We start from the raw sequence: 24,762 nt of genomic DNA on the forward strand, positions 1-24,762 counted from the left end.
AAGCTTGACTGCAAAGTCCGGAACATCACGCTTCAGGGCCAGCCTGAACTGCACTGCTGTGCTGCTGAAAAGTCTTTTGGACGGCAACAACTTTGTGTTAGACTGCGTCTATTGATGGTGACAGTTCCAAGACCATCATCAAAACTCACTGGCTCTGAAATGTTGTGATGTTGCAGTTATGATGTTACACTAGCACAGCACTTACTGCTCCCCATCATAAGTTTTGGGTTTTATTCTTATAGAATGATGTCTTTAGTCTGTTCATAATTTCAGGAGGGCAACTATTTATATAGGTGAATAGATTAAAACATATATCCACAAGGAAGCAAGTTCCCAGCATTTTGGCAGCCTATGATGTGACAAAGAAGTTGAGCTAAAGAGAGTTAATAAAGGGGTAAGATCATACAAATAGAAACAGACTTGATTCTAAATGGGTGGGCTTACTTAGGAAGTAAGTGTGCCCCTATCAGGAGAAGTTCCCAAGTGTCTTAGTGAATGTTGTGAGTTTTTTATACCTGGAAAAACAGTGCACTGCTCTATGGAAAACTATTCCAGCGATGGAGGGAAAAGTGCACTGCTCATTCACCCCAGACACTGCAATTTAGCCCTCACTAGCAGGAAGGATGCATGAGTACTGAGGGCAAATTGCTGAGCCATGCACAAGAGTTTCTTTCTGTGGAGATCCCTGCAATGTGATGGAAGAATGGTGAAAAATTTCATCAGGCTATGTATAATCATAACACCGTACACCTTTATTGCTTAAAAGAAAAGTTTGTATCTGTTCCAAACAGAGTAGCTTAATGAAGAGAGCTTATTATAGCATTTATTCCAAGCATCTTACTAGTAATCTTAAATATATCAAAGTGCTGAATAGAATGCCTGGGTATATATTTAAAATGAATGATCCATAACTGTCTAGGGTTCATTTACAACTGGCTATATTTTATCATTGTAATTATATAGGAAGGAACATCTTTTTGATCATAAAATTGTACATTTTTCTCCTTGTATTGAACAAAAAACAAACAAACAAAAATAACCGTGCGTCAAATAGATTTGGCAATCCTATAATTCTTGTTGAGCTTAGATAAGTGCTGAAAAAGATTTACAAACTCACAGCTTGACACTGAGCCCACATGTTGGGCAGAGTGAAGAAAAAAGCTCTGCAAATGCTACATAGAGCTTCCTGGCAGTAAGTAGTGGAACACCAGTCAATTGTGGGGTTTTGTTTTGTTTTGCTTTGCTTTGACTTTTTTTGTTTTTAATTGTAAGCCTTTTGGGGACCTCACTGAAAATAATGTATCTGCCTATCATGTTCCCATTCACTCATTCACATGTCAGATCTACATTAGTGGAAGGCCATTATTCTTGGGATGTTCTAAGAATATTAGAAGCCTGGCTTTCTAATATTTAGAAAATGTTTCAAGTAAAATGTAAACTGAAAGATTCACTAGACAGAGCAGGTGTCCATTTGCACAACAGGGTTATTCCTTCCTCTCTCTACCCCTGTAGGCCCTTGCTACTTCTATACAGCCTGCCCTCACCCTTTTTATAAGACTCTCTGATGAGTATTTCCATCTAGTATGAAGAAGCCTGAGATCAAACATGAAGAATTATTTTACCAAATTAAAACCGAGTATTTATTCTTTATGAAAATTTATTTATTAGATTTATGTCACACTTTTTAATGGAACATTGCTAACATTAATCTGTTAAAAAGCCACCAAGGCAGTATACCACAATTCAAAGCAATAAAACCTTTGTACTTTAAACATGGGTACAAAATAGCAAGTTTATATATCTATAGATTATACATTAAGTAATACACATATGTTTCATAAACAGCTGCACATTTAGTATACAACAGACACTGGGACAGTGAATAAAAATTTAGAGTGCTATTTTTATCCAGCTCATGTAAAGGGAGGAGCCACATCCATTAACCCAAAGGTAATAAATGGGAGCATAGGATATAGCTTTGTTTCAAGGACAGCACATGTTGAAGCATTTTATGAAACATTTGTGAACAGACATGCAGTGTTTTGTGCCCACTGAGCACGAGCTGTTTACTAGAGTGGAGATGGAGGGATTTCTCCTTAGAGATTTTCCCCAGATAGAGAAGGAGAAAGGGGGAGGGAGGGGGGAGGGGGGAAGGAGAGAGAGAGAGATCCCTCCTCCCCCCCCCCCCCCACAAAGCTTGGGAATTTCCTAAGTATCTCCTAAGTATGTGTCTCCTTGTTTTGGCTACATAGTCATTATTATTCAGTACCTGAACTTGGTGCTAGTGTGCATACCAAAGGGCACTTGACACTAGCAAAAGAAATTTGTTGACAAAAAAGGACAGCTGAAAATGAGGGGGACGATATCAGAGCGTGGGCGGAATAGGAACATTTTATTAAAGACTGATAATCACTCCTCACAAAATCAGCAAGTATAAATTATGGGAATATGACCGTATTTCTCCTACAGGCAGCTCCATCCAAGTCAGGGGGATGCTGAATCCTGCCCCTTTGTCTTGGCTACACATGAGTGCAAAGGGGCCTTCCAAGGTCACCTCCAACATGTATCACAAATAAGTGAGGCAGGCTGCTCCCAAAGGTAAATGTATCCCCTGAGCTGTAGGCCTCTAGACTTGCCAGTCTTCGTAAAGGTGCCTCGAGTGCCCACCAAAACTTGCTAGAGACTGGCTTCAGAATGCAGCTGGTACCAGTCCCTCATATCACAAGCATGCTCTCAATAGATTGTGGCATGTTTTCCTTCCCATTCTCCCTGCCTAAACAATTCTAAGATGGTGGAAGAATGGCCTTATTCATGAATCTGCTACTCATTCCTATGCTAGAAATTTCTATCCCAAAATAGCTATCCACATGCTTTACACTACACTATATAGAAATTGAAGCCATGGGGCCTCTAGTCCAGATTGGGCCCATGACAGGAAAGGAGAAGACTGGAAACTTTCTTTCCTTCCATCCCTAACCAATAGGGTCCCAAAGCAGGTCTTTGAACCTATTCTGGAGTAAATTTGAAATTGAAGTCATGAAATTTAGCTATTATATTCATTTTTAAATGAATTTCAAGCTAATGCTTGTTTTGGCCCTGAGTTTAAGTAGTATGTGAAAAGACTACTGTCCAACTACTGTTTGCACGTCAGAGTATCTGGTTTCCTCAGACAATTATATGGGCCAAATTTGGGGAACTGGTGGTTGACATATATGCCATGTACCTGTAATTATTTTCAGATAAAAACTTTCTTCCATATTATGTTTGACACTTACCCACTTTCATTACTGTTTTAGCTCTGTTTCCAGGCTGAGTGAAAGGAGATGCCTGATAATTTCAATGTGGGCTCATGTCACGGTCGTGCTGTTTTATTGTGAATCTCATGTAAATGTTAATTTCACCAGGTTATGTTTGCAGTGGAAAATCATTTACACATCTCTAGTCAAAAGCATGATTGATAAGGAGAGAATTGGCTTTTTCAGCATTTCCCCCCACCGAGCAAATATCCTGTATCAACAGGACTTTTTCAGTTTCATTTTTTAATGTACAAATGCAATTATTTTTAGTGACAAAGAAAGTGAAATGTTTGAATTCATATGCAGGTGTGATTGCAATATGGTATTATGTAACACTTAAAAAAAAAGAAAAACTTAGCTACTGAAAGTTTGACGTAACAATGTTTAGGGGAAATTGATCTTTGCAAACTCAGTTTTTGCACTTCTTTGGATGTTGTGCTTTAGTTCTCAACTCACAAATGAAAGAAATGTCATCTTGCCTTGTTTCTGAATTCTCTAGCTGCTATATCAAAGCACTTTGTTTTGTTCAAGGACTGACAAAGAAGTGTATCCACTCTTACTTGGAAATCTTTGACATGCCCTTCTGAAGCAAATACAACTCAATATCTCTCCTTCGCCTATTCCTGTACATGTCCTAGGGAGGTTTGCTCACTCTCTTTCCTCCTATTCTTCCTAAATTCCCACTGTGGCCACTGTTTCAATGAAGACATTCAAGTCATGTGGAGGACATCAGGCTGGAGAAGACTTTGCACCAAAAGAGTAAAACATTGTTCTTGATGACTAATTTCTGAAATTTGATATAAAACTGGTCATACCCTGCTTAAGGGTAGGGGGTTGAGGAAGATACCTTCTCTAGCTACTTAGTCAACCAAGGACATCCCACTAAGACGATAAAGAAGTACCGACTGTTACTTACACAGAATTCTATCACCTCCAAACATCCTGAGATGCTTCTTGCTAAAAGTCCAAATAGCAGAGGCATTAGTTACAATTTATCAAGTTCTATGCACCTTGTTTCATACTGGCAAATCCCAGTGGGTATCTTGATTCCATAACGGGAGCTACCAAGAGCAAAAATCTAGCAAAAGTGATGCCCAGGCTGTTATAATAAGCTACTATTCCTGATTCACCCTCTACAGTTGAATATGACTACAGTGGGGTCTTCCTCCTCCTTCCTTTTCCCCAAGTAGGCTCTGCCTTGTAAATGTACCCTGAATGAAAGGGTCCTTTGGAGCCAGACAGGCACTCTGATAGTGTCTTTGACCATAGCCCTTGGTCTATCATTACTGTTGATCTGGTGAACTTCTGGCAGAGGGAAGAAAGACTGGGTTCAGGACAGGGTTGAACAGATTCTTGGGATCTCACGCAAGACAACCTCAGGATCCCTCAGGTTGCCCAGGTCTACTGTGGTTGAGGGTTGCAAGGAGTCAAACTTTGCCTCCTCCAAAGGAGACTTGAGTTTTCTGGGAGCTTGACACTGGTCTTGTGTCTCAATATGAGGCTTATAATGTGCACACCAAGTCTTTTAATCAGAAAAAATGACAAGATAGTAGAGGGGCATCATTCATCTAAAGCAGTGAACTCTATAAGCAATGAAGCAGATGTGAAAACTCCCTGAGAAAAAGTGGCAGTCACCAGCAAAGTAAATAAAAGACAGGCAAAACTCAGGAAATGGTAAAAATCTCAAACTGCTTCCAACTACCAGAGGAAACAGCACAAAAACCTGCCAGCTTTAGAGGAAAAGCCAATTACTCTGTGGAAATCAGTAAAAGAGACTGAAGATCAACCTATCATGAGAGACTCAACCCAGACCAAAGCTTACAGCAACAATGAGCCTGGCATAAGAAATGTTTCCCAAGTTTGCAACAACAACAATGGGAGGGAGGATTCCTAGTAATCGGAGACTCCCTAGTAAGAACAATGGAAAAATATGTATGCAGCACTGACCCTGAAATAGAACAGGGATGCTGGTTACCTGGAGCCAAGGTCAACAACATAACCAATATATACTCACAGTTCATAAAATACACTGATGGGCACCCCTTCCTTCTCATCTATGCGGGAACAAATGGCACAGCTGGAAGGGATATAGAGGAAATTACATCAGACTTGAAAGTTCTGGGAAGAAAAATTAAGGACATTGGGGCCCAGATATTCATCTCCCAAATCTTACCTGTTAAGGGAAGAGGAACAAAAGAGAAAGAAAAATATTCCAAGTGCATTCCTGGTGAAGACAGTGCTGCCAAAAAGAGAAATTTGGATTCTGGGACCAAAAGATACACTTCTTGGAGGAAGGACTACTTACAAATGATGGGCTACATTTCTCCAAGTACAGAAAACAAGTCCTTGGACACAAAAAAGAATCTCATTAGGAGGGCTTTAAACTAAATCATACAGGGGAGAGAGACATTTTGTTGTGAGCCGCCCCGAGGCTTTGTTGCGATGGGAGCGGCATAAAAATGTTTTAAATAAATAAATGTGGTACAATAACAGGAAATGAAGTAAGCTCCACAGCAGATAAAAAAAACTCTTATAAGAACTAATATCATCATATCCCTACCCACCCCCCCACCCACCCACCCCTCAAAACCCTCCAGAAACAAACCATGGTTAAAACCTTAGTGAACTGCAATGTTTATAAGATCATGGGTAAGCTCCAAGTACATGAAGGCAACTATGATCTTGCAATTACTGAAATGTGGTAGGAAGATTCTCATAGCTGGACTTCAGAATTATATGGTATTTTCTTCAAGAAAAAATAGAAGGAATAAAGGGGAGGGGGGTTGCCACCATACATTAGGAATACTTATATATGCAATGAATTACAGGGGGATGATCTAAGCAGTGAGATCAAGTGCATCTGGGTCAACCCAAGAGGAACAAAAACAAAAAGCAACATAGACATTGGCATCTTCTACCACCCACAAAATCAGAGAGGAGCCAAAGACATTTTCTTCAAGAAACAAGGAGCCAGTGTGGCAGCAAGTCATGACGTGGTCATCATGGGTGACTTCATCTTCCCTGCTATTTTCTGGCAGACGCATTCAGCCAAACATGCCCCTCCTCCAAGAGATTCCTTGCATGTGTAGCCAATAACTACTTCGAACAGATGGTGGAGGGAAGGATAGGGGAACAGCTACACTAGACATAATGCAAGCCATCAAAGATATGGTAGATAGAGTGACAGCCATGGGTTCCCGGAGTGAAAATGACCACACCATTCTTGAATTGTTTATTAAGGATGCCAAACGTTTGATACACCCAAATATGTGGCCTTAACTTCAAAAGGGGAATTTTCAGACATGCAAGATCTCCTGACAACTCACCCTAAAGAAGAGAGGAGTTCCTGTGGGATGGCAAATCTTGAAGGAAGGAAGGAAGGAAGGAAGGAAGGAAGGAAGGAAGGAAGGAATTCTTAAAGTACAATGACACCTAATCCCAACACAGAGAAAGAAGACAAAACTACCAAAAAATGGCTCCACAAAAGTTAGAAGACAACTTAAAAACTAAGAAGAACATGTTCAGGAAGTGGAAAGGAGGGCAATCTTTAAAAGAAGAGTATAAACAGAGAGCAAAGATTTTCAGGGATGGAATCAGGAAGGCTAAAGTGAGTTATGAACTGAGGCTAGCAGCAGCTCATCAAGGATGTCAGAAACAGATGATAAGGAAAAGGCAGAAGTGCTTATCTCCTACTCTGGCTCAAAAGAAAATGCAACCTGCCTACAGAGGAGAAAAAACAAAATGAAAGGGAGGGCTGGGAGGCTAAGATCAACAGACAAATGTTCAAGGAGCACGGTAAAGAGCTAGATGCATTCAAATGGACTCTATCCTAGAATATTAAAGGAATGGACACAAAATTCTCTGAGCCACTGTATATAATATTTAAAAAATCTTAAAGAATGGGAGATGTGCTGGATGGGGGCGGGGCAGCTGATATGGTCCCCATATACAAGAAAGGGAAGAAAGGCAAACCAAGAAACTATAGACAGTCCAACTTCAATACCTGGGAGATTACTGGAGCAATTAATTAAAAAATCAGTCTGCATACGCCTTGAAGACATATATTAAGATTTTTTTTAAGGACAATGCAGTGATAAAGGGAAGCCAACATGGATTTCTTACTAATAAGTCATGCCAAACTAACCTAATTTCATTCTTTGAGTGGGTTGCCACCAAAATGGACAAAGGAAATGCAGTGGACATAATTTACCTAGACTTTAGTGCCTCATGATATTCTAATAAATAAATTAGCAAAATGTGTGCTTGACAGAACTACTATTAAGTGGATCTACAACTGGCTTCAAAATAGGTCACAGTGTGTGATCATCAATGGTAGCTTCACAACCTGGAGAGAAGTCACAAATAGGTACCACAGGGCTCAGTCCAGTACTCTTCAACATCTTTATTTAATGATCTTGATTATGAAGTCCTGGGAATGATAATTAAATTAGCAGACAATATTAAACTGGGTGTAGTTGCTAACACCCTGCAAGACAAAAAGAAGATCTAGGCATAGATAAACTTGAATCCTGGATGAAAAACAACAGAATGAAATTCAACAGGGATAGTCTTGTCTCTGAGGTCATTCATGCATCCTCAAAGCTATAGTCAAAGTTCTTTTTTCATAGGCTGCAAGGAAAACAACAGAATGAATTCAACAGGGACAAATTCCAAGTTCTCTACCTGGGCAAGCAAGCAAGCAAGAAATAGATAGATAGAATCCCCTGCATTGATACAAGATGGGGAGTATTTGGCTCAACTGTACTGAGAGTGAAAGGGACCTTGGAGTTGTTGTAGACAACAAGCTAAATATGAGCCAGCAGTGTGATACAGCCATTAAAAAGGCAAACACTATTTTGGGATGCATAAATAGAGGTATCACTTCCAGAAAAAGAGAAGTAATCATTGCTCTAGGCTCTGAATTAGTCAGAACTCACCTGGAATACAGCTGTCAGTTTTGGGCATCCAGGTTTAAAAAGGATGCTGATAATCTGGAGAAGGTTCAGAGGAAGGCAAAAAAGATGATGCAGGGCCTGAAAATACGTCTTATGATGAGAGGCTGAAAGAACTGGGTCTGGTCTGTCTTCAGAAAAGAAGACTATGAGGCAAAATAGCCTCAGGTACCTCAAAGGCTGTGCCAGGGAAGGAGGAAAAGACATATTCTCACTCATCCCAGATTGTATGACATAGAACAGTGAACTTAACCTACAGTACACCAGGTGCAGGCTAGACACAAGGAAGAATTTCCCAACTGTAACAGCAATACAACACTGGAACAAGTTGCCAAGAGAGGTTGTGTGCTATTGTACCCTAGAGGCATTCCAGAGTAAAAGAGACAGGTCTACTGTCTATTCTGCTGAGTACTGTTCTACTCATATATGATGTAACTGGAGTCCTGCACCAGCTGGGCTTTGGACTTTTTGGCCACTTCTGACTGTACTATTCTATGATTCTACAATTAAAGTGTGGAGCCTCATAAAGTTTATGTCAAAGAAGAAATAAACACTGTGTGACCCTAAATTCTGTAATGGCTTGGGCTAAAATCTGATCTAGAAAATAATCACATTTTATTTCTCTTGCTTGGACTATCTGAATGAATTTCATTTTGTAAGCAAAAGTTTGTTTCATTGAAGGGAAGACAAGATTTGCAACTATGAAAGCAGGGTAGGTTTCAAAGCATCAACATAAATCAAATGTGCAAATGTAAATAGCTTCAACTGCAGCATTGTAAACTATAGGCGTCTCCCATGATGGTATGCCAAAGGTTGGTTTGATTCCTATTAAAACAGAATTGGTTTTTAAAATTTAAACACTATGAGCACCACCTTACATGAAGAGGGATCTTTGCTAAGATTAGAACTAAGAATATAGCAGTGAACAGTGGAAAGTCTTCCTAGAAGAAGCACCATGGCCCACTTCATGGGCCATGATACAATAAGCAGGAAAAACCCTGTAACCTTTCCAGAGTATTTCTGGGAATAAATAATTGATTTAATCTTCTTTTGTTTTGTTTAGGCTGCTTTGGGCCTGTTCTGCTGAACATTTTTTAAAGATGACAACATTGCTATATTGGTTAAAATGTGACTTTATTGTGATTATTTCATTTTATTATGCTGTCAGCTGCCTCGAAGGCCATCTGACAGAAAGGCGGTAGACACATATTTTGCTAAACAAATCAATTGAATTTAATAATGTAAATAAATCTGTGATCATAAAACATAACAGAATCCCAACAGATATTCTTAAATGTGCCAAACATCTTCCATCAAAATGCTGGCCCTTCTCCTATCATTCCATCCTGAAGATGTCTGAGTTGAATGTCGCTTTATTTGTCAAGCAGTTTGGCAACTCTATATCTTTGCTAACTAAGTGAGTGCTACAATTCAAGCTAAGCAGATCTTCGAGTTCGCATTGTCACCTGACTTAACATTAACTTTAGCTTGAGGGTGTTCAAACTGCTATTCTTATTTTAGTTATATTTCTCTGTAAATATCTAATAGTTTCACACCCCATCTGAATGCAGTGGTAATTGTGCAGGGAGAAGGACAGGGGGAGTGCGTCCCTGTTGGTTCTGCTGGACCTCTCAGCGGCTTTCGATACCATCGACCATGGTATCCTTCTGGATAGGCTTGCGGGATTGGGGGTTGGAGGCACTGCTTTGCAGTGGTTCCGCTCCTATCTCAATGGCCGGTTCCAGAAGGTGGTGCTGGGGGACTATGGCTCTGCGCCATGGCAGCTATGCCATGGAGTACCGCAGGGGTCCATTTTGTCCCCTTTGCTGTTCAACATATACATGAAACCGCTGGGAGAGGTCATCAGGAGGTGTGGGCTGCGGAACCATCAGTACGCTGATGATACCCAGCTCTACCTCTCGTTTTCCACCAATCCAGGTGAGGCAGTGGCTGTGCTGAACCGGTGCCTGGCCGAGGTAATGGGCTGGATGAGGGCCAATAAACTGAAGCTCAATCCAGACAAGACGGAGGTCCTGTTGGTTGGCGGATCGGGCTTCGGAGAGGGTGAATTGAACCTTGTCCTGAATGGGGTTGCACTCCCTCTTAGGGACAAGGTCCGCAGCTTGGGAGTGCTCCTCGACCCAGAGCTTTCACTGGAAGCTCAGGTAACAGCAGTGGCGAGGAGCGCTTTCCTCCAGCTTCGGCTAATTCATCAGCTGCGCCCCTATCTGGAGAATGACTGCCTTGCGACAGTGACACATGCGTTGGTGACTTCCCGTTTGGACTTCTGCAACGCGCTCTACGTGGGGCTACCCTTGAAGACGGTCCGGATACTTCAATTGGTCCAAAATAGAGCTGCCAGGCTGCTGACGGGGACTGGACGTTATGTTCACATGACTCCAGTTCTCCGTCAGCTTCACTGGCTTCCCATTGAAGTCCGGGCCCAATTCAAGGTGTTGGTTATGACCTATAAAGCCCTAAACGGCTTGGGTCCTGGCTACCTGAAGGAGCGCTTACATCCTTATATGCCCAGCCGCCCCCTGAGATCGGCGGGAGAGGCCCTTCTCCGGGAGCCCTCCATGGAAGAAGTTAGGAGGGTGGTTACTCGGAGGAGGGCTTTCTCAGCGGTGGCGCCTAAGTTATGGAATGCGCTCCCCAGAGAGGTCCGCCTGGCGCCGTCGTTATTTGTTTTTCGGCGCCAGGCGAAGACCTTTTTATTTAAGCAGTATTTTAAATGTTAATATTATTGAATTTTATTTGGCCAGGGCGGCTTGTTTTATAGTGTATATTTGTATTTTATTGTATATATTTTAAAATGTTATTTTAATTTTTTGTTGTAAGCCGCCCCGAGGCTTCGGCGAATGGGGCGGCATAAAAATGTTTTAATAAATAAATAAAAATAAATAAATAAAATACAGTGTAGAGTTCTAAAGTTAACAGGTGTTCTTCTCATTAGTGTAAATCAAAGAAGAAGAGCTCCTCAATGATTGACCAAAAAAAAAAAGTTATCCTGGCGAACATGGTAATATTATGTTACCCTTTCCTCTTTTTTTTTTTTTTTTTTTTTTGGGGGGGTGCATTTCAGACATCTGTGAATGAATATATAGTACCAAGCCCTTTTCTTCACATTGTAGAGCAGCATAGCCCAGCTGTATGAATTAATTTTCAGGCATGATCATCAAATCCCTTCTCAGCTTGCCCAGAACTTGCTCTCCCTATCTCTATAATTTCTCAACCACTTCCTATTTATAGCAGAGCTCCAAGGTATGCCTTTGTGAAGCTCTGCAGTGCAGCTGAGGGTGAGGGAAGGACTCCACTCATGCCATTTGCACCTGGCTACAATGCTTCTACTGTAAAATTATTAAAGTACAGTTTGGGGAACTGTTTTAATCTCTGTTTACAAATGATTGAATTACAGTTACTTGGCTCAGACATAACAGGAAACTGTTGTTTAACAAATCCTGGAAGTATTCTGTTATGGCACAAAAGAGACAAGAAGAGGGGAAAGAATATGCAGGAACAATGCTTGTTCTCAGAGTAATAGATCATGGTTTATTAGACCGGCCTATGGATACACATGCAGCATCAGCAAAACTGAAGTGCATTTAGAAAAGTAATTTTAATGTGAAAAATCCCTTGATGTAGTTGTGTATAATAAGGGCAGGTAAGGGAAATAATACAGATGTGTGCTTCTGGACATTTTTTTCTGCCACAGTACCTAATAGTTACTTAAAGCTTTAAGAGGAAAAATGTCACACATTCTCATTCATACATGGATGTGTAATTTTCATGTATGCACATAAAATAGCAAAGCTGGATCTAAGCAGACTGATAAGTGGGGTGTGGTGCACCCACACACAATGGATTCATGGGTTAAAATATTACCAAAGTGGTGAGTAGAGATCCTTGAAGTAGGGAAATTAGCTCACACACATTCAAAGTCCAAAGAAATTAACTTTAGATTTAAAGATTTTTGTTGTCGGGATTCACACATGTACATCTATTACAAAGGAGAAAAAATGGCTTTGTTAGTATATTCATAGATCTAACTAAAACATAGGTAAATATGAAGCATTGTTAGTCCAGTAAGAGAGAAAGTGGTGCTTTGGAAGAGAAGATTCAAATGTGTTTGTTTGAGGAAGCAGGGGTGCTGGTGACTCTGGCAGAGTACCAGAGAGGTAGAAACCTGTAATATATGATAAGAGGGGTCAGAACAAAAGTGGCTATTATTACTTGAATTTAGGACAGTAGCCTGCCCTTTCCTAAAGGCTCCCAGTGGTAAAGATGCAGATGAAAAGATGGAGGAGGACTTCTGGGGTCAGCTTGAAAATGCTGAGGCTCACTTGAGTCCTGGTTATTCCACACTTCTACATCCAACTAAACCTCTGGTCCATCAAACTGCACTCCTACTTGACAGCAATATATGCACTGAAATGATACAACTGGTGTTAAACATTATCAGTACATTTATCGGGGCCAATCCAGCCTTTCAACACTTTCCAGCAATTAATCCAGTTGCATCAAAATTTTGTATACTAGATCAGTCAGGTCTGCCCATCACCGCCCATTGTTAATGCAGAAGAAATATTTTTGTGTGCCAGAGTCATAAAAGAAGCTCCCTAAATAAATCTAACAGAGAGTTATTTCCAATAATGTTGCCAGAGCTCTTTACCTACTCCTAAAGTTGAAGTAAGAAACCTTGATGATAAAAATAATTGGAAAAAAAGATTACATAAACAACCCAAAACCACAAAGGTTTACTCATGGCCAAGCTGCTTCATACCTTTACTGTGTGGTTTGCAGCTCCACGTGCTTTGATTTGTACTTTCTTTAGTTTATACAAGTGTGCTTGAGATATCTTTGTTTATGGGGAGGGAGGGAAATGCACCAATTATTCCTTCTCTTCCCAACTGTATCCAAGACAGCCCAAACTGAATATTTTTTTCCCCTGTAATTCACAGCTGCTTCCAAGAAGCCATTCTTGTAAAGAATTGTAGCTGGGTTTAACTACTTTGTTAAACTTTCTCTCTGCACATGTTGCAAACCCTTCCTCAAATAGCTCCACTGTATCAGCAGAAAGTAAAGAATCTCAGAAGGCAAAGCTGCTTTGATTATTCAGTTACAGTAAGATCCACACAACATCTACATATATGGTTGGATGAGACAAATGAGTAATGCACCCTTATATCTAGTTCTGCCATGAAAAAAAGAAGTGTTGTTCACCAGTACACTTCTTTTGGAGTTACTATGAGTCACAGAGTATGTCCTGCACTTTTCATTCATGATTAGAGAACACATCTTGTCCCAACCTAGTCTGACTTAAGGCAGGATCAAACTTAATATCCCACCCACCTGTAATTATAGAAACATTTGAGCAGTTCCATTTGCTCTCTTCTTAGCGGCACTGAGCACATAAAAGGCAGCTATGGTATAATGAAATCTCAAATGGTAGCACATGGATGGATGCTATGGTTTCTAGATATATAGAACAGGAGCACTCGGTTTCTTTCTTGTACTGGTGTGATTTAGGAATAGCGGAACAGTAAGAAAACACACTCATGAACAGGAAGTACTAGCATCCCTAAAAGCTTTTGAATTTCTCATGAAATTCAACTTCAGGGGCTATTATTATGACATACCAGTCAGTGTTGTTTGAGCACACAAGAGCAAATTATTGGACATCAAAATTTCAAATCATTTCTATTAAAGAAATGTTTCTCCTAGTGAGTTTAAGCTTATCCATTGGAATGCTAAACCCACTTGAGATCTACCTGTAGATATAGTCCAAGCATTTCTTTTCTTTCCATTAAATTATAAATTGCTTTCATAGACAGGTTGTTTTGATATGATGGCACAACTGAGATTTCCTGCTGAAGCACATGTAAATCAACCATGTCAAAATGCAAGGAAAGATGTCCATAAACATCTGGATATGAATACCCTCCCATTTTGAAAAGTTAGAAGAATGTAGGCAATATTCGTTGGCTCATTTATTTAGCAGTGTTTTACAGAGTTGGAAGAAGCAGGTTAATTATAACATAAGGTTCAACATCTTTAGATATGTAGAACATTTTCTGTTCCTTAAAACAAATATTCCCCCTGAAAATATAAAACATTTTTCTGACTTGCAAAGTTTTTGCAGCCTATCATTTAAATTACTTAAATAAAGGGAGCGTTAGTACTCCCAAAAGCTGAGAATATAACACCCTCCATGCATATTAGCTTGATCTTCTTGACAGACCAGAAAAGTGTTTGTGTGTGCCAATTAAAACAAAAATGGATCCCTAGTGGCTTGTTCCTCGCACAACTTCTGAAGACTGCTATCATTGTTTGCTGGGGTAACCCTGGATAGGGCTGCTATCCAAAGTAAACAAACTTTTCAAAACTTTCTTGACAGATGGGGGTTACAAATGCATTTTAATAAGAGAGTTGCCAAAGCAACATTTTTTTTTTGACAATGAGCATATATTTACTTAACATCTAGTAACATTGGGGGATACAAGGCAGATACATTCTCACAAAATGTTTTAACTAGCAGCATTTTCCCCTCTTACTTGAAAGCTTAGTTAAGGATGTTTTTCTTCAGACTGATACTTCAGCCTTATTTTTTTAATGTCACCTAGGTTGGACTTGTCAGAAGGAATTACTGAAGGTTACTGACGTAAAACTGTCATCTGAGACAGACATTTTGCCTGATAATGTCATTTTCTTTGGTGGCCATAAACACCTTTGAGGACTCTGAGTAATTTAACACTTCATTTGGTACACTAGATCATATTATGAAATGGTTTGTGGGTGACTGCAATTGAAAGGGATTGACTTGCTTTAGTTTATTTACATTTCCAGAATATTAGACTTAACCTCATTATAGTACAACACAAACATATTTTTCTAATACAAGGTACCTTCCACCCCTGTTCATTTATTAAACGTTAACATGGCCAAGAATCAGAGTAATTGCGAATGGGGAAAACTCCCAACTACACACACACACACACACACACACACACACACACACTTTGGTCCTGTTTTTAGAAATGGCCAAATCCCTGCCTTTATTTGTAGTTCACTTCAAATGTTACTCAGACCAAATTAATGTAATGACCAGGGGCTCACAACACTATACTAATTAAATAATTATGTGTCTTGAACCTTTATTAAAATTAGAATTTCTTTCTGTTTAGCAAGGATGTAGAAAAGTTCTGCTTGTTCCATTTTGCATATATTTATTTTTAACTGGTAGTTCATGTGACTATGTAAGGAAACGTCCTCTTTTAGTGACCTTTAAGACAGAAAAGTTAGGATTTTGAGATTACATAATATGATCTAGTGTACCAAATGAATTTAATGTAAAAGGTGCCAGAAGGATGAAAATTTGAGACTGTAAGTACTATATCACAACTACAAACCATCTGAGAAAATGAACAGTGTCATCCTGATGATGTGTTATCTGCACTGCCTTTATTGTGGCTGCTTGACCAGTTGATGTGTCTATAATTATTCTAGAAGTATAATACACAGGTACATAGATAATTGTTGCTGCTAGTTGTGAAGTCACATTCAATCCATCGTGACCCCATGGACAACATTCCTCCAGGCCTTCCTGTCCTCCACCATCCCTCAGAGTCCACTTAAGCTCACACCAACTTCTTCAGTGACTCCATCTAGCCACCTCATCCTCTGCTGTCCCCTTCTTCTTTTGCCGTCAACTGTTCCCAGCATTAGGCTCTTCTCCAGGGAGTCCTTCTTTCTCATTAGGTGGCCAAATGAGAACATAGATCATTAATGGTGCCTAATTCATTATCCTGAGTAATATGCCTTGTGGTGAGGGGAAGGGGTTAAAACAGATGTTCAGTTCTTAAAGCTGCTAATACAAGTTGAAGGTATATGGATAATGACTGGTGATACAAAGTCTCACAAAACAGAATGTGGCCTAACCAGAATTTTCAGTAAATAACAGAAGCTTCAGTTGCCTCAGTAGTTTGTTTTTCCACATAGTTTGCCAAGCAAGATAAATCACGTAAAATAAGTAAATGTGCTCTATGTACTCCAGAATGCAGTACACAAAATTTTAGTCACCATGGGATTTGGTACCCATAGCCTATTCTAAGAAGAGGATGATGAAAAGCCAACAAATCTTAAGCAAACTTTGTCTCAGAAGCTCCAAGCTTCTGAAAAGTTCCCTTGGACAGAAAGTGAACAAATGTTTCTTTGCAATTGCAGAAATAATCAAATAGTACCCCAAGTTTTTGTGAAGGTTGTCTCGCCATGCCTCCATCCAGTATCATGTGCTGGGAAAACAGCCCTCATGTCCTTTCTATGGGCTCCCATCTTTGGGAAATGGGATTCTATACTTGATAGCCCTTTGGCTGCCTTCACAGGATTCTTCTCAAGTTCTTATGGGCTGAGTCATTAGTCTGTACGAAAGCTATTGGTCGTATGTCTTATTATGTGTTTTCTGTTAATTGGCTCCTAGTTCCCTTGGGTTTTGTAATAGGGAAGGGAGAGAGGGCGAGCAAGATGGATTCTAGAACTTCAGTGATACATGCAAGGAAGGAAATTCTGGATTATTTGAATACTTTGCTTGGGTGTTTCTCTCATGGTTCTGTTCCTGTTTGTTTTCTGTTTTGAAAAAGAAAAGGAAAGTGGAAGAGGTTGAGGAAATCCAGTGGTGAGAAAGAAAGCAAATGAGAGTTTTCAGTGCTCAGTTTCACCATTGTGCATGTCTGTATATATTTCAACATATTTAGATGTTTTCCTGGCCCCTCTCCTGCTTTGCCCTTTCTTGCACATTTGGAATGGGAGGAGGAGAAACTTAATAAAAGAGGGGACATCAACAAGGGCAGGAGTCCAGCATGGGGGAATGTCAGGAATGCCCGAATCCACTTTAAAATTAAGAAATAACTATGTCATATCAGCTCATGAATAGAGGGTGTCATTGCGTGACCGATTCAGAAATTAATCAAATAGATACCAGTACCATCTTGCAAACATTTCCAAAGCATTTCAGAAATCAAGAGCATAATAGGGGATCCAGTCTGTTAATTTACTTCCCCACATACTGCCAATGGATTTAGTGAGTCGGTGTCAGAGCCTGAAGAAGGATATGGGAGCCCTGACTCAGAACCACCTGTTTGAATGAATGCTTGAATTAAAGCCAGAGTATAGTGCAGGCTCTTCATTCCTTTTAGCGGTCTACTACTGAGAACACTAATTCATCATCATGTTTTTATGTAAACTGCTTGGCTATCTTGGGATGCCAAGCAATAGAGACACTGCTTAAATAAATAATAAATAAACAAGCCACTTCTGTATAAATGTGGTTAGTCATGGACTGTGTTATGGACTTGAAAACTGAAATGCAGCTAAACTGGTGGTATCTTTTTACATATAGTAAAAAGAAGGGAATACAAGCAACATAAAAAGCAGCTGCTTTTCCTGGAGATGTTTGCAAGTTTTGTGTTCATGTCTCTCTAGTTCTTATGTTTTCTTATTCATGGTTGATAACCAAGATGTTCAAAATTCCCTTAATATGGAGACATCATGCTTGCTTTTTAGTAATACTTTATTTAAGGCTGCAACTGTCAATGGATCAAGTCAAATTTGACATTTTTTTTCTAGAAATTCTTTTCCAAATGATCTTAAAATTTTATTGTTACAGATGCGAATATGGTTTTAACAATTCCTTCCAAGAACCTTTAATCAGACCTTCCAAGTAGGAAATATATAAAAGTGACTCAGAAACCTACAGTTTAATGTAATTCACCAATCAAAGCCTCCAGAACTGCTTCACTCTGTATGTTTAGGACAGAGCAGAACAAAGTCAATTACTGACTTAATTAAGAAGTGGATGCATTTAAACTGTAGAGAGCAGTAGCAGTCTTCTTGAAACTGTCTAGTAACTCTGAAGATTATAGAGAAAGGGACTTGAACTGTATCTCAAACACAGAATATTTTGAATGAATTCACTTCTCCCTGTTCTATGATCTACTTTTCTGATATATTCATACATCACCGATTATATATGATTATTACAAACAGCACATTAAGACAAAGACACTTTCAAAATGAATGTTGCTTTGGTCTTGTTAGCACTGAAGTATCTCTTTTACATATCATAAGGGTAAAATGTTTATGCAATACTGAAATACTTGTATTTTAATAAAGCTCAAATTTACTCAACGGAAGAGTGAACTATGTTGCTTCCTTCTTAAGCCTTCAAAATAGAGTCACTCTAATTATGTGTCTTGCTTTTACTTTGAAAATATTATTTCTTGTTATAATTTAAGTGGTGGTTTGTTTGTACTAGAAGAGATATACTAGATTGGATTGACCATTGTGTTTAGTCTAATTCATTTCTCTCAGTGCACATTAATACATTTGCAGTGTTATAGTAAACATTTGAAACCCACCCAAAATGAAAATTTGTAAACAGGAAAAGTGTTACAGAGAGTCGCCATCAGCCAGTTACCTTTGTACTGTTGCTGGGACATGGATACTCACAGAAGTGGCCAGCTCCCAAAAAAATCTGTCTCTTATTCCAGAACATTAGTATCCATTATATACATATTTTTCATATCTATACAATATAGAGATATGTGTGTGTGTGTATATATGTATATGTGTATGTATGTATGTATGTGTGTGTGTATAATATATATGAACAGCTGACATATTCAACAGCTGCCTTGAGATTTACACAGGAGATTAATATAATTGGACAAGGTGAGATCAATATTTCCTGCCTAGAAATACTTTGGGTGGGACCTAAATGTTCCTTGTTATTGTTTGTCCTTACAAAGTATCCTTAATTACTGTGAAGCTCCATACAGGCTGATCCTGTGCAGGGTGTCTCAGAAATAAGTCCAACTGCACTTTCTACCAAGAATATGTGCATATGAGCGCAACCTTAGTAATTTATCTACTAGCCAGCCACGAGCAGTGGAGATTCTGGAATAAAGATGACTAACAGAAAGAAGTGCAAGAATCTTTTAATGTGGAATCATTGCCAGGCTTGGTACCATGAGTATTTTCAATGTGTTCTATTTTAAGTTATAGCTGTTACTTACTTTAGGACCCTTGTTGGTTTTCTCAAGGTAGGAAGGGTTGGAAATAATCAATAAAATCTTAGATTGTTCTGACACTTGGCAACAGAGATGACAGGTAGAAGAGAAAATGGGTTCATAATTGATTAAAAAATGAGCTTGCTGACAGAAACATCTGAATTCCCTTCACACATCAAATCTGTAAATGTAAAGCATTGCACTGAAATAGACCCTTAGGATCAAAACACCTGGAATGAAGTAATACGTAATGTGGAGCTTAAGAACAAGTTTGATTTCACAAGAGTTAGCTCCAGATCACCTTAGGCTTCCCAGGGATGCCAGCAAAATGGCCTCCCTATGGCAAGCGAACCCAATTCTAGCCATACTGTCAAGAAGATTTATCACACGGATCAGTCCGATCGCACTGTGAATCATCGTGCAGTAAATAATTCTAGACATGATGCCTGGGATGGGATCCATCTGTCATGAGAACAAGATATTAGCCACCATCCCTGTAGCAAGTGCAATATGTACCCCACACACACCGTCATCTTTTTGGCTCTTGTTTCCTGTCTGGCTTTTTAAGTTTCTAGTGACAGAGGTGCTGAGGAATATTCTTGACCTATATGCTGTCTTTTAAAAGTAAACTAGTTGGCTCATTCTAAAATTCCATGGAGCTTAATGGAATTCCTTTAAAATGATGAAAACTGTAAGATTGCAAAGGTAGGCAGCTTTTTGTATACAAAAGTGAGTATACCGTATGTCTCCTACTCCATACTTTCTGTAAACTTAAATAGTATTGTATGCTTGATTACATTTTGGATCAAAGAGAGGGAAGGAGCAAAGACCTTGTTACAATAATGTTGAAGTCAAAACTAGAAATTCATAGATCAACTAAAGAAATGCAACTTAAAAGCTAAAGTTTCAAATCTGTTGCCTGTGAAGGACAATTAATATTTATTGCAGATTTCTGAAAAATCTGCAGTGGATTCAGATATATTTGACTTTCTATGAATTCAGCTGCAGATTCCACATTAGACTTGCTTTCTAAGTCTAGGCAATCTATTCTAAAAATTGATTTCAGCACATTTAGTAGCAGCATGTCCAGTCTATGGATTGATTGACAGCTTTACATTGACAAGTAATGAAGACAGTCCTGGAACAAAAGTTTAGAAATATGAACTTTGTCTTTTATGGATTGGATCTATTCTTGTCAGAGTAGTGTGTGTGTGAAATTCCTTAATTTAAGAAAAGCTACAGACTCATTTTAATTTTGATGGGTACAAGAATTAAGGATGTTTCAAAAAATCAAGTTAAGATGGGTTCCAAAATTAATTACTTCAAAATAAAATATATACACATGATTTTTTCTCATTGTCTTTTAGATCACGACATTATCAGGAAATGAGGTGCTTTTGCAATCAGATATTGACTTCATCATAACAGGGTGGTTCCAAGCTATCCAAAATGCAATTGATAGATTGGTATGTATTTGTTTTACCTGTTACTTTTATTAATTAGCATGCAAATGTCTAAGTTTCATGAGCCTCTATGTCTATGCAGGTTTTAAAGAAGATAGCACATGAAGTTAAAAAGTCACCCAGCATCATTAATCAATGTTGAGTATTTGTATGTCTATTATTTAAAATATCAAATGAGGTTGCTTGACTAAAATTCTGTTTGATTCTGTTCAAAAGCAAACTGGTGCATTTTTGCTATGAAATAATCACAATCTCAGTTTACTGTGGTTTGTAAAATCACACAAGCACTGAATAACTAATGACTTTTACTTTTTATTTATGCTGTCTACAGTATATAATCTTCAGCAGGATTACTACTATATTTGAGTCTTTTATGCATTTTCATATTATTAATTTACTATAATAATTTTAACAAATGTTCCTTTGTATCTGATTCCTGTTATTTCTCCCTCCCTCTTGCTCATCTTTTAGGGCTGTACTTTTTGACAACCATTTTAATTGCTCTCTCTCTCAAGTTCCGTGTATGTTTTTCTGTGTATGCTTTTCACCACATTTAGTATACATTTCACATTTCTGCTTTCCTAATTATTCTGCTTTCCTAGAACTATTTGTGCAGGATAGATATCCTTTTTAGTTTTGAGAAGAGTAACCCTTGTTTGCTGCAGTTTTAATTAGACCTTACAGAGACTACTGTGGTGGCATTTTAATGTCTATTCACTTCTTTAAAACAGTAATAGACAATTGAAAAAGATAAGAAAAGTAAAACACTTTACAATGGAAAGTCCTATAGCAGTGTAGTATTGAAAGAGTTTTAAAAAATTCTTTCTGCAATCAGTGAAGACTATCTAAGCAATAATTTCAGGCTTCAATCCTATACCCATTTACCTGGAAGTAAGTTTCATGGAACTTAATGGAGGTTAGTTGAACAGAAGTATGCAGTACTCCAGTTTTCCTCATTTGGAGAATATCTGCAGCCACTTATACGAGCTACTAAATGAGTTAAATCTTCCAGTAGATCCACTAATGGGACTTTTCAGTGGAATATAAATTTCCCTAGGCTTATTTGAATTACTTCATTTGTCCTTAAATATATGCATGTAACTTTTCCAATAGATCTGGTTTGCCCAGTGTAACAACCTAAAATGGATGTCATCTAACCAATTTCTTTTTTTCCTCCAACAAGCCAGCCTGAGAACGCATAGTCTGTAGTGGGGTTTCATTCACCCATCATGGGTTGGCATTTGAACCTACATGACCATCCCCACTGTGAGATGTGGGCAGTGGCAAAATGCTTGACAAGAGCAGCAGCAGCAACAATCCCTTCTCAGTGTTGCTGGGCACACTTAGTCAGCCTCTTCACCGAAGCCCAAGGAGGATAAATAACTCTGTCTCACATTCCCCACCCCTGCATTATGAATGGGACTAATTTTTCCCTGTTGCATTATCCCCCTTTCCAATATCCTCAGAGATCACTACTTATGATCTTGCTTTGGACAGCCGTTGACAACCCTGCACCAACCCTGGGGCACCAATTTGCCCCAGTGACAAATTGGAGGGGTTGTCACTGGTTCACTGCTTCCTTTTTCTGCTTCATAAGTGTGCGGTTTTTTTTTCTTTTAAAATAGGCAGGATTGCACAGTTTTGTATGTGCATGTGTGCAGATTTATGCAGATGCACACATGGGAAGCCTTGCTTGTGTCATGTTCAGGGGCACCTCATTAATCATGACCATTGACCCAGAAGGGTTTCCAATAGGGGATTTTTAATACTTTGATGTGATTTGACATCTGTCAACATCAGAGCTGTCAATTCAAAGCAAAGATATGAATGATATTTGATTGTAAAAAAAGAGTAGAGAAATTTATTCCATTCACAGTAGGATCCTTGGAGGGGTGTTTCCCTGATAAGTCCCCAATGCCCTCACACTTTGCATCCATTCCTGAGCCTCCAAGTGCTCAGGAATAAGGAAAAGTGCAGCCTACTCAGAGGTTCCTAGAGCACTGAGGTTCTATTTAAAAGATATTTCTTTTAAACCTTTTCCCATTGTATTTTTTTCAGGGACAGATGAAATTTATTTTAATTAATTAATTAATTTTTATACCACCCAATAGCTGAAGCTCTCTGGGTGGTTCACAGTGGCATATTTAAAAATACAATGTAACATATATAAATTAAAGCATATTAAAAACACCATAAAAACTATGGAACCTTTCTGGAAAAAAAAAAAACTATGGAGTCTACTCTTTGCCACATTCCCTAGTAAGTACAATCTTCGTAATGGATGGAAAGGCTATGGGACCCATATATTTATTATATTTATACCCTGTCATTTTTTCCTACAAGAAACACAAGGCAACTTACACACTCTTCCTGCTCTCTCCATTTTATCCTCATAAGAACCCTGCAAGAATGCAATGATAGTCATTGACTGGCCCAGCAAGGATCATGGTTGTCTGGCTTCTAGAATCCCAATCTCCCAAGTCCAGCCCAACACACTAACTGCTATGCCACACTGGCTCTCAGGAAATAACAACAAAAACAACACTAAAAGTCCCAGCACAAAGGGAAGATAAATGTTTCCACCTACTTTGGGTGAGCAAAGGTCAATCACATCCATGGTTTAAATTGACATCTCTTGTGACAGCTGTTAAGACAAAGCATAGTGCAAAGCAGGGAGAACCTATTGGGAACTTCATATCATAAGACGAGCCATCAAAGCAAGGTCCATCTAAAGCAGCATTCTCTTTGCACAGTGGCCAACCAGCTTCCTATGTGATCCCACAAGCAGGACATAAGTGCAACAGCACCTTCTCACCCAAGTCCCCAGCAACTGATATGCATAGGCATACTGCCTCTAATACTGGAGATAGCATATATTCTTCAGGTCTAGTAGCCTTGGATAGCTTTCTCCTTCATGAATTAACCAACTCCCATTTTAAAGCCAACCAAAGACTTTTGAATTAATTTTCGTGGTTGGTAACCACTGCATTTTGACAGTAGGTAACTCCCAGGACATTACCTGGGCCAGGCTTTGCATGTTCGCACCCACAGAAAACCACACACTGTACGTCCAAAGCTCCACCATGCCAGCCAATCTTTAAAAACATTCTACAAAACTGTTTGCACAAATTCGAGGTGCAACAGTAACACAGGTGACCCACTCTCAGCATCTCCAGTGCACAGCTTGGGCACTCCAAAGGGGCTCTAAGGGACAGTCAAAACAGTTATCATGAAGAGCAATCTCCCAAAAACTGGTTGGGGAGGTAAAAAGGAAACAAAAAGCCACAGTGAGCCAAAACAGCTCCTGGTTGTGATAGGGTGAGAGGCTGATACTGGCTGGTAGATCAAGGGGATTGGATGGCATGACAGCCCATGGTGAATCCAGTTGTCTGTTGTGTACAGAGTGGGCTGTTTTTGGAACAAACAGTGCACTATCACATTTTGCCAGGGTGGATATCATGTGGGCAAGCCCACCCAATGCGACTGGGTTCAGACAACATGATAACTCACACTTAAGTGCATGTTGTCATTGAACCATGGGTATTAAATATGCTTCATCATGTTGTCTGAACCCTGCTGTGTTAATAAACATAATTCATTAACCAAAACAATCCATGGTTCACAACCCAACAATAAATTGTGGGTTCTCTAGTAAACTATGGTTTGTTTTCAGGTTCAGGGCATAGGTGGTGGGATGCTAGACAGAGGCACCAGGACCCAGGAAACACAGTCAATAAGCCAAAGTCCAGTCACCAGTTAAATCCACATTGTTATCCAGAACAAGCCAAGGTTAAAATTAGGAGCAAACAGGAAGCAAACACAGTGTAGTCCAAATAGCAAGAGCATAGTCAAAGGTCCAGAGCCAGAAAGGCAGCATGAAGGAATAGGTGCCTTGGAACAGGAGCAGGAAAAACAGAAGGATCCAGGAGAGGGATACAATGCACAGAGACTGATTTCAGACACTTGGGGCCAGTTTTGCTGAGGCAGC

General features: G+C 39.2%; 1 protein-coding gene across 2 annotated transcripts in view; it reads left to right on the forward strand.

Moving 5' to 3' along the window:
* Positions 1-24,762, forward strand: part of ARHGAP15 (Rho GTPase activating protein 15) — a 438,685-nt gene that overhangs the window by 192,715 nt on the left and 221,208 nt on the right. For both annotated transcript variants that reach the window (XM_044438196.1, XM_044438195.1), the window contains exon 7: positions 20,679-20,777. In XM_044438196.1, coding sequence (XP_044294131.1) covers positions 20,679-20,777 — 99 coding nt within the window. The remainder of the gene's footprint in view (positions 1-20,678; positions 20,778-24,762) is intronic.

Source organism: Varanus komodoensis, unplaced genomic scaffold (assembly GCF_004798865.1).
Source record: "Varanus komodoensis strain SLA01 unplaced genomic scaffold, ASM479886v1 scaffold32, whole genome shotgun sequence".
Classification (NCBI taxonomy): domain Eukaryota; kingdom Metazoa; phylum Chordata; class Lepidosauria; order Squamata; family Varanidae; genus Varanus; species Varanus komodoensis.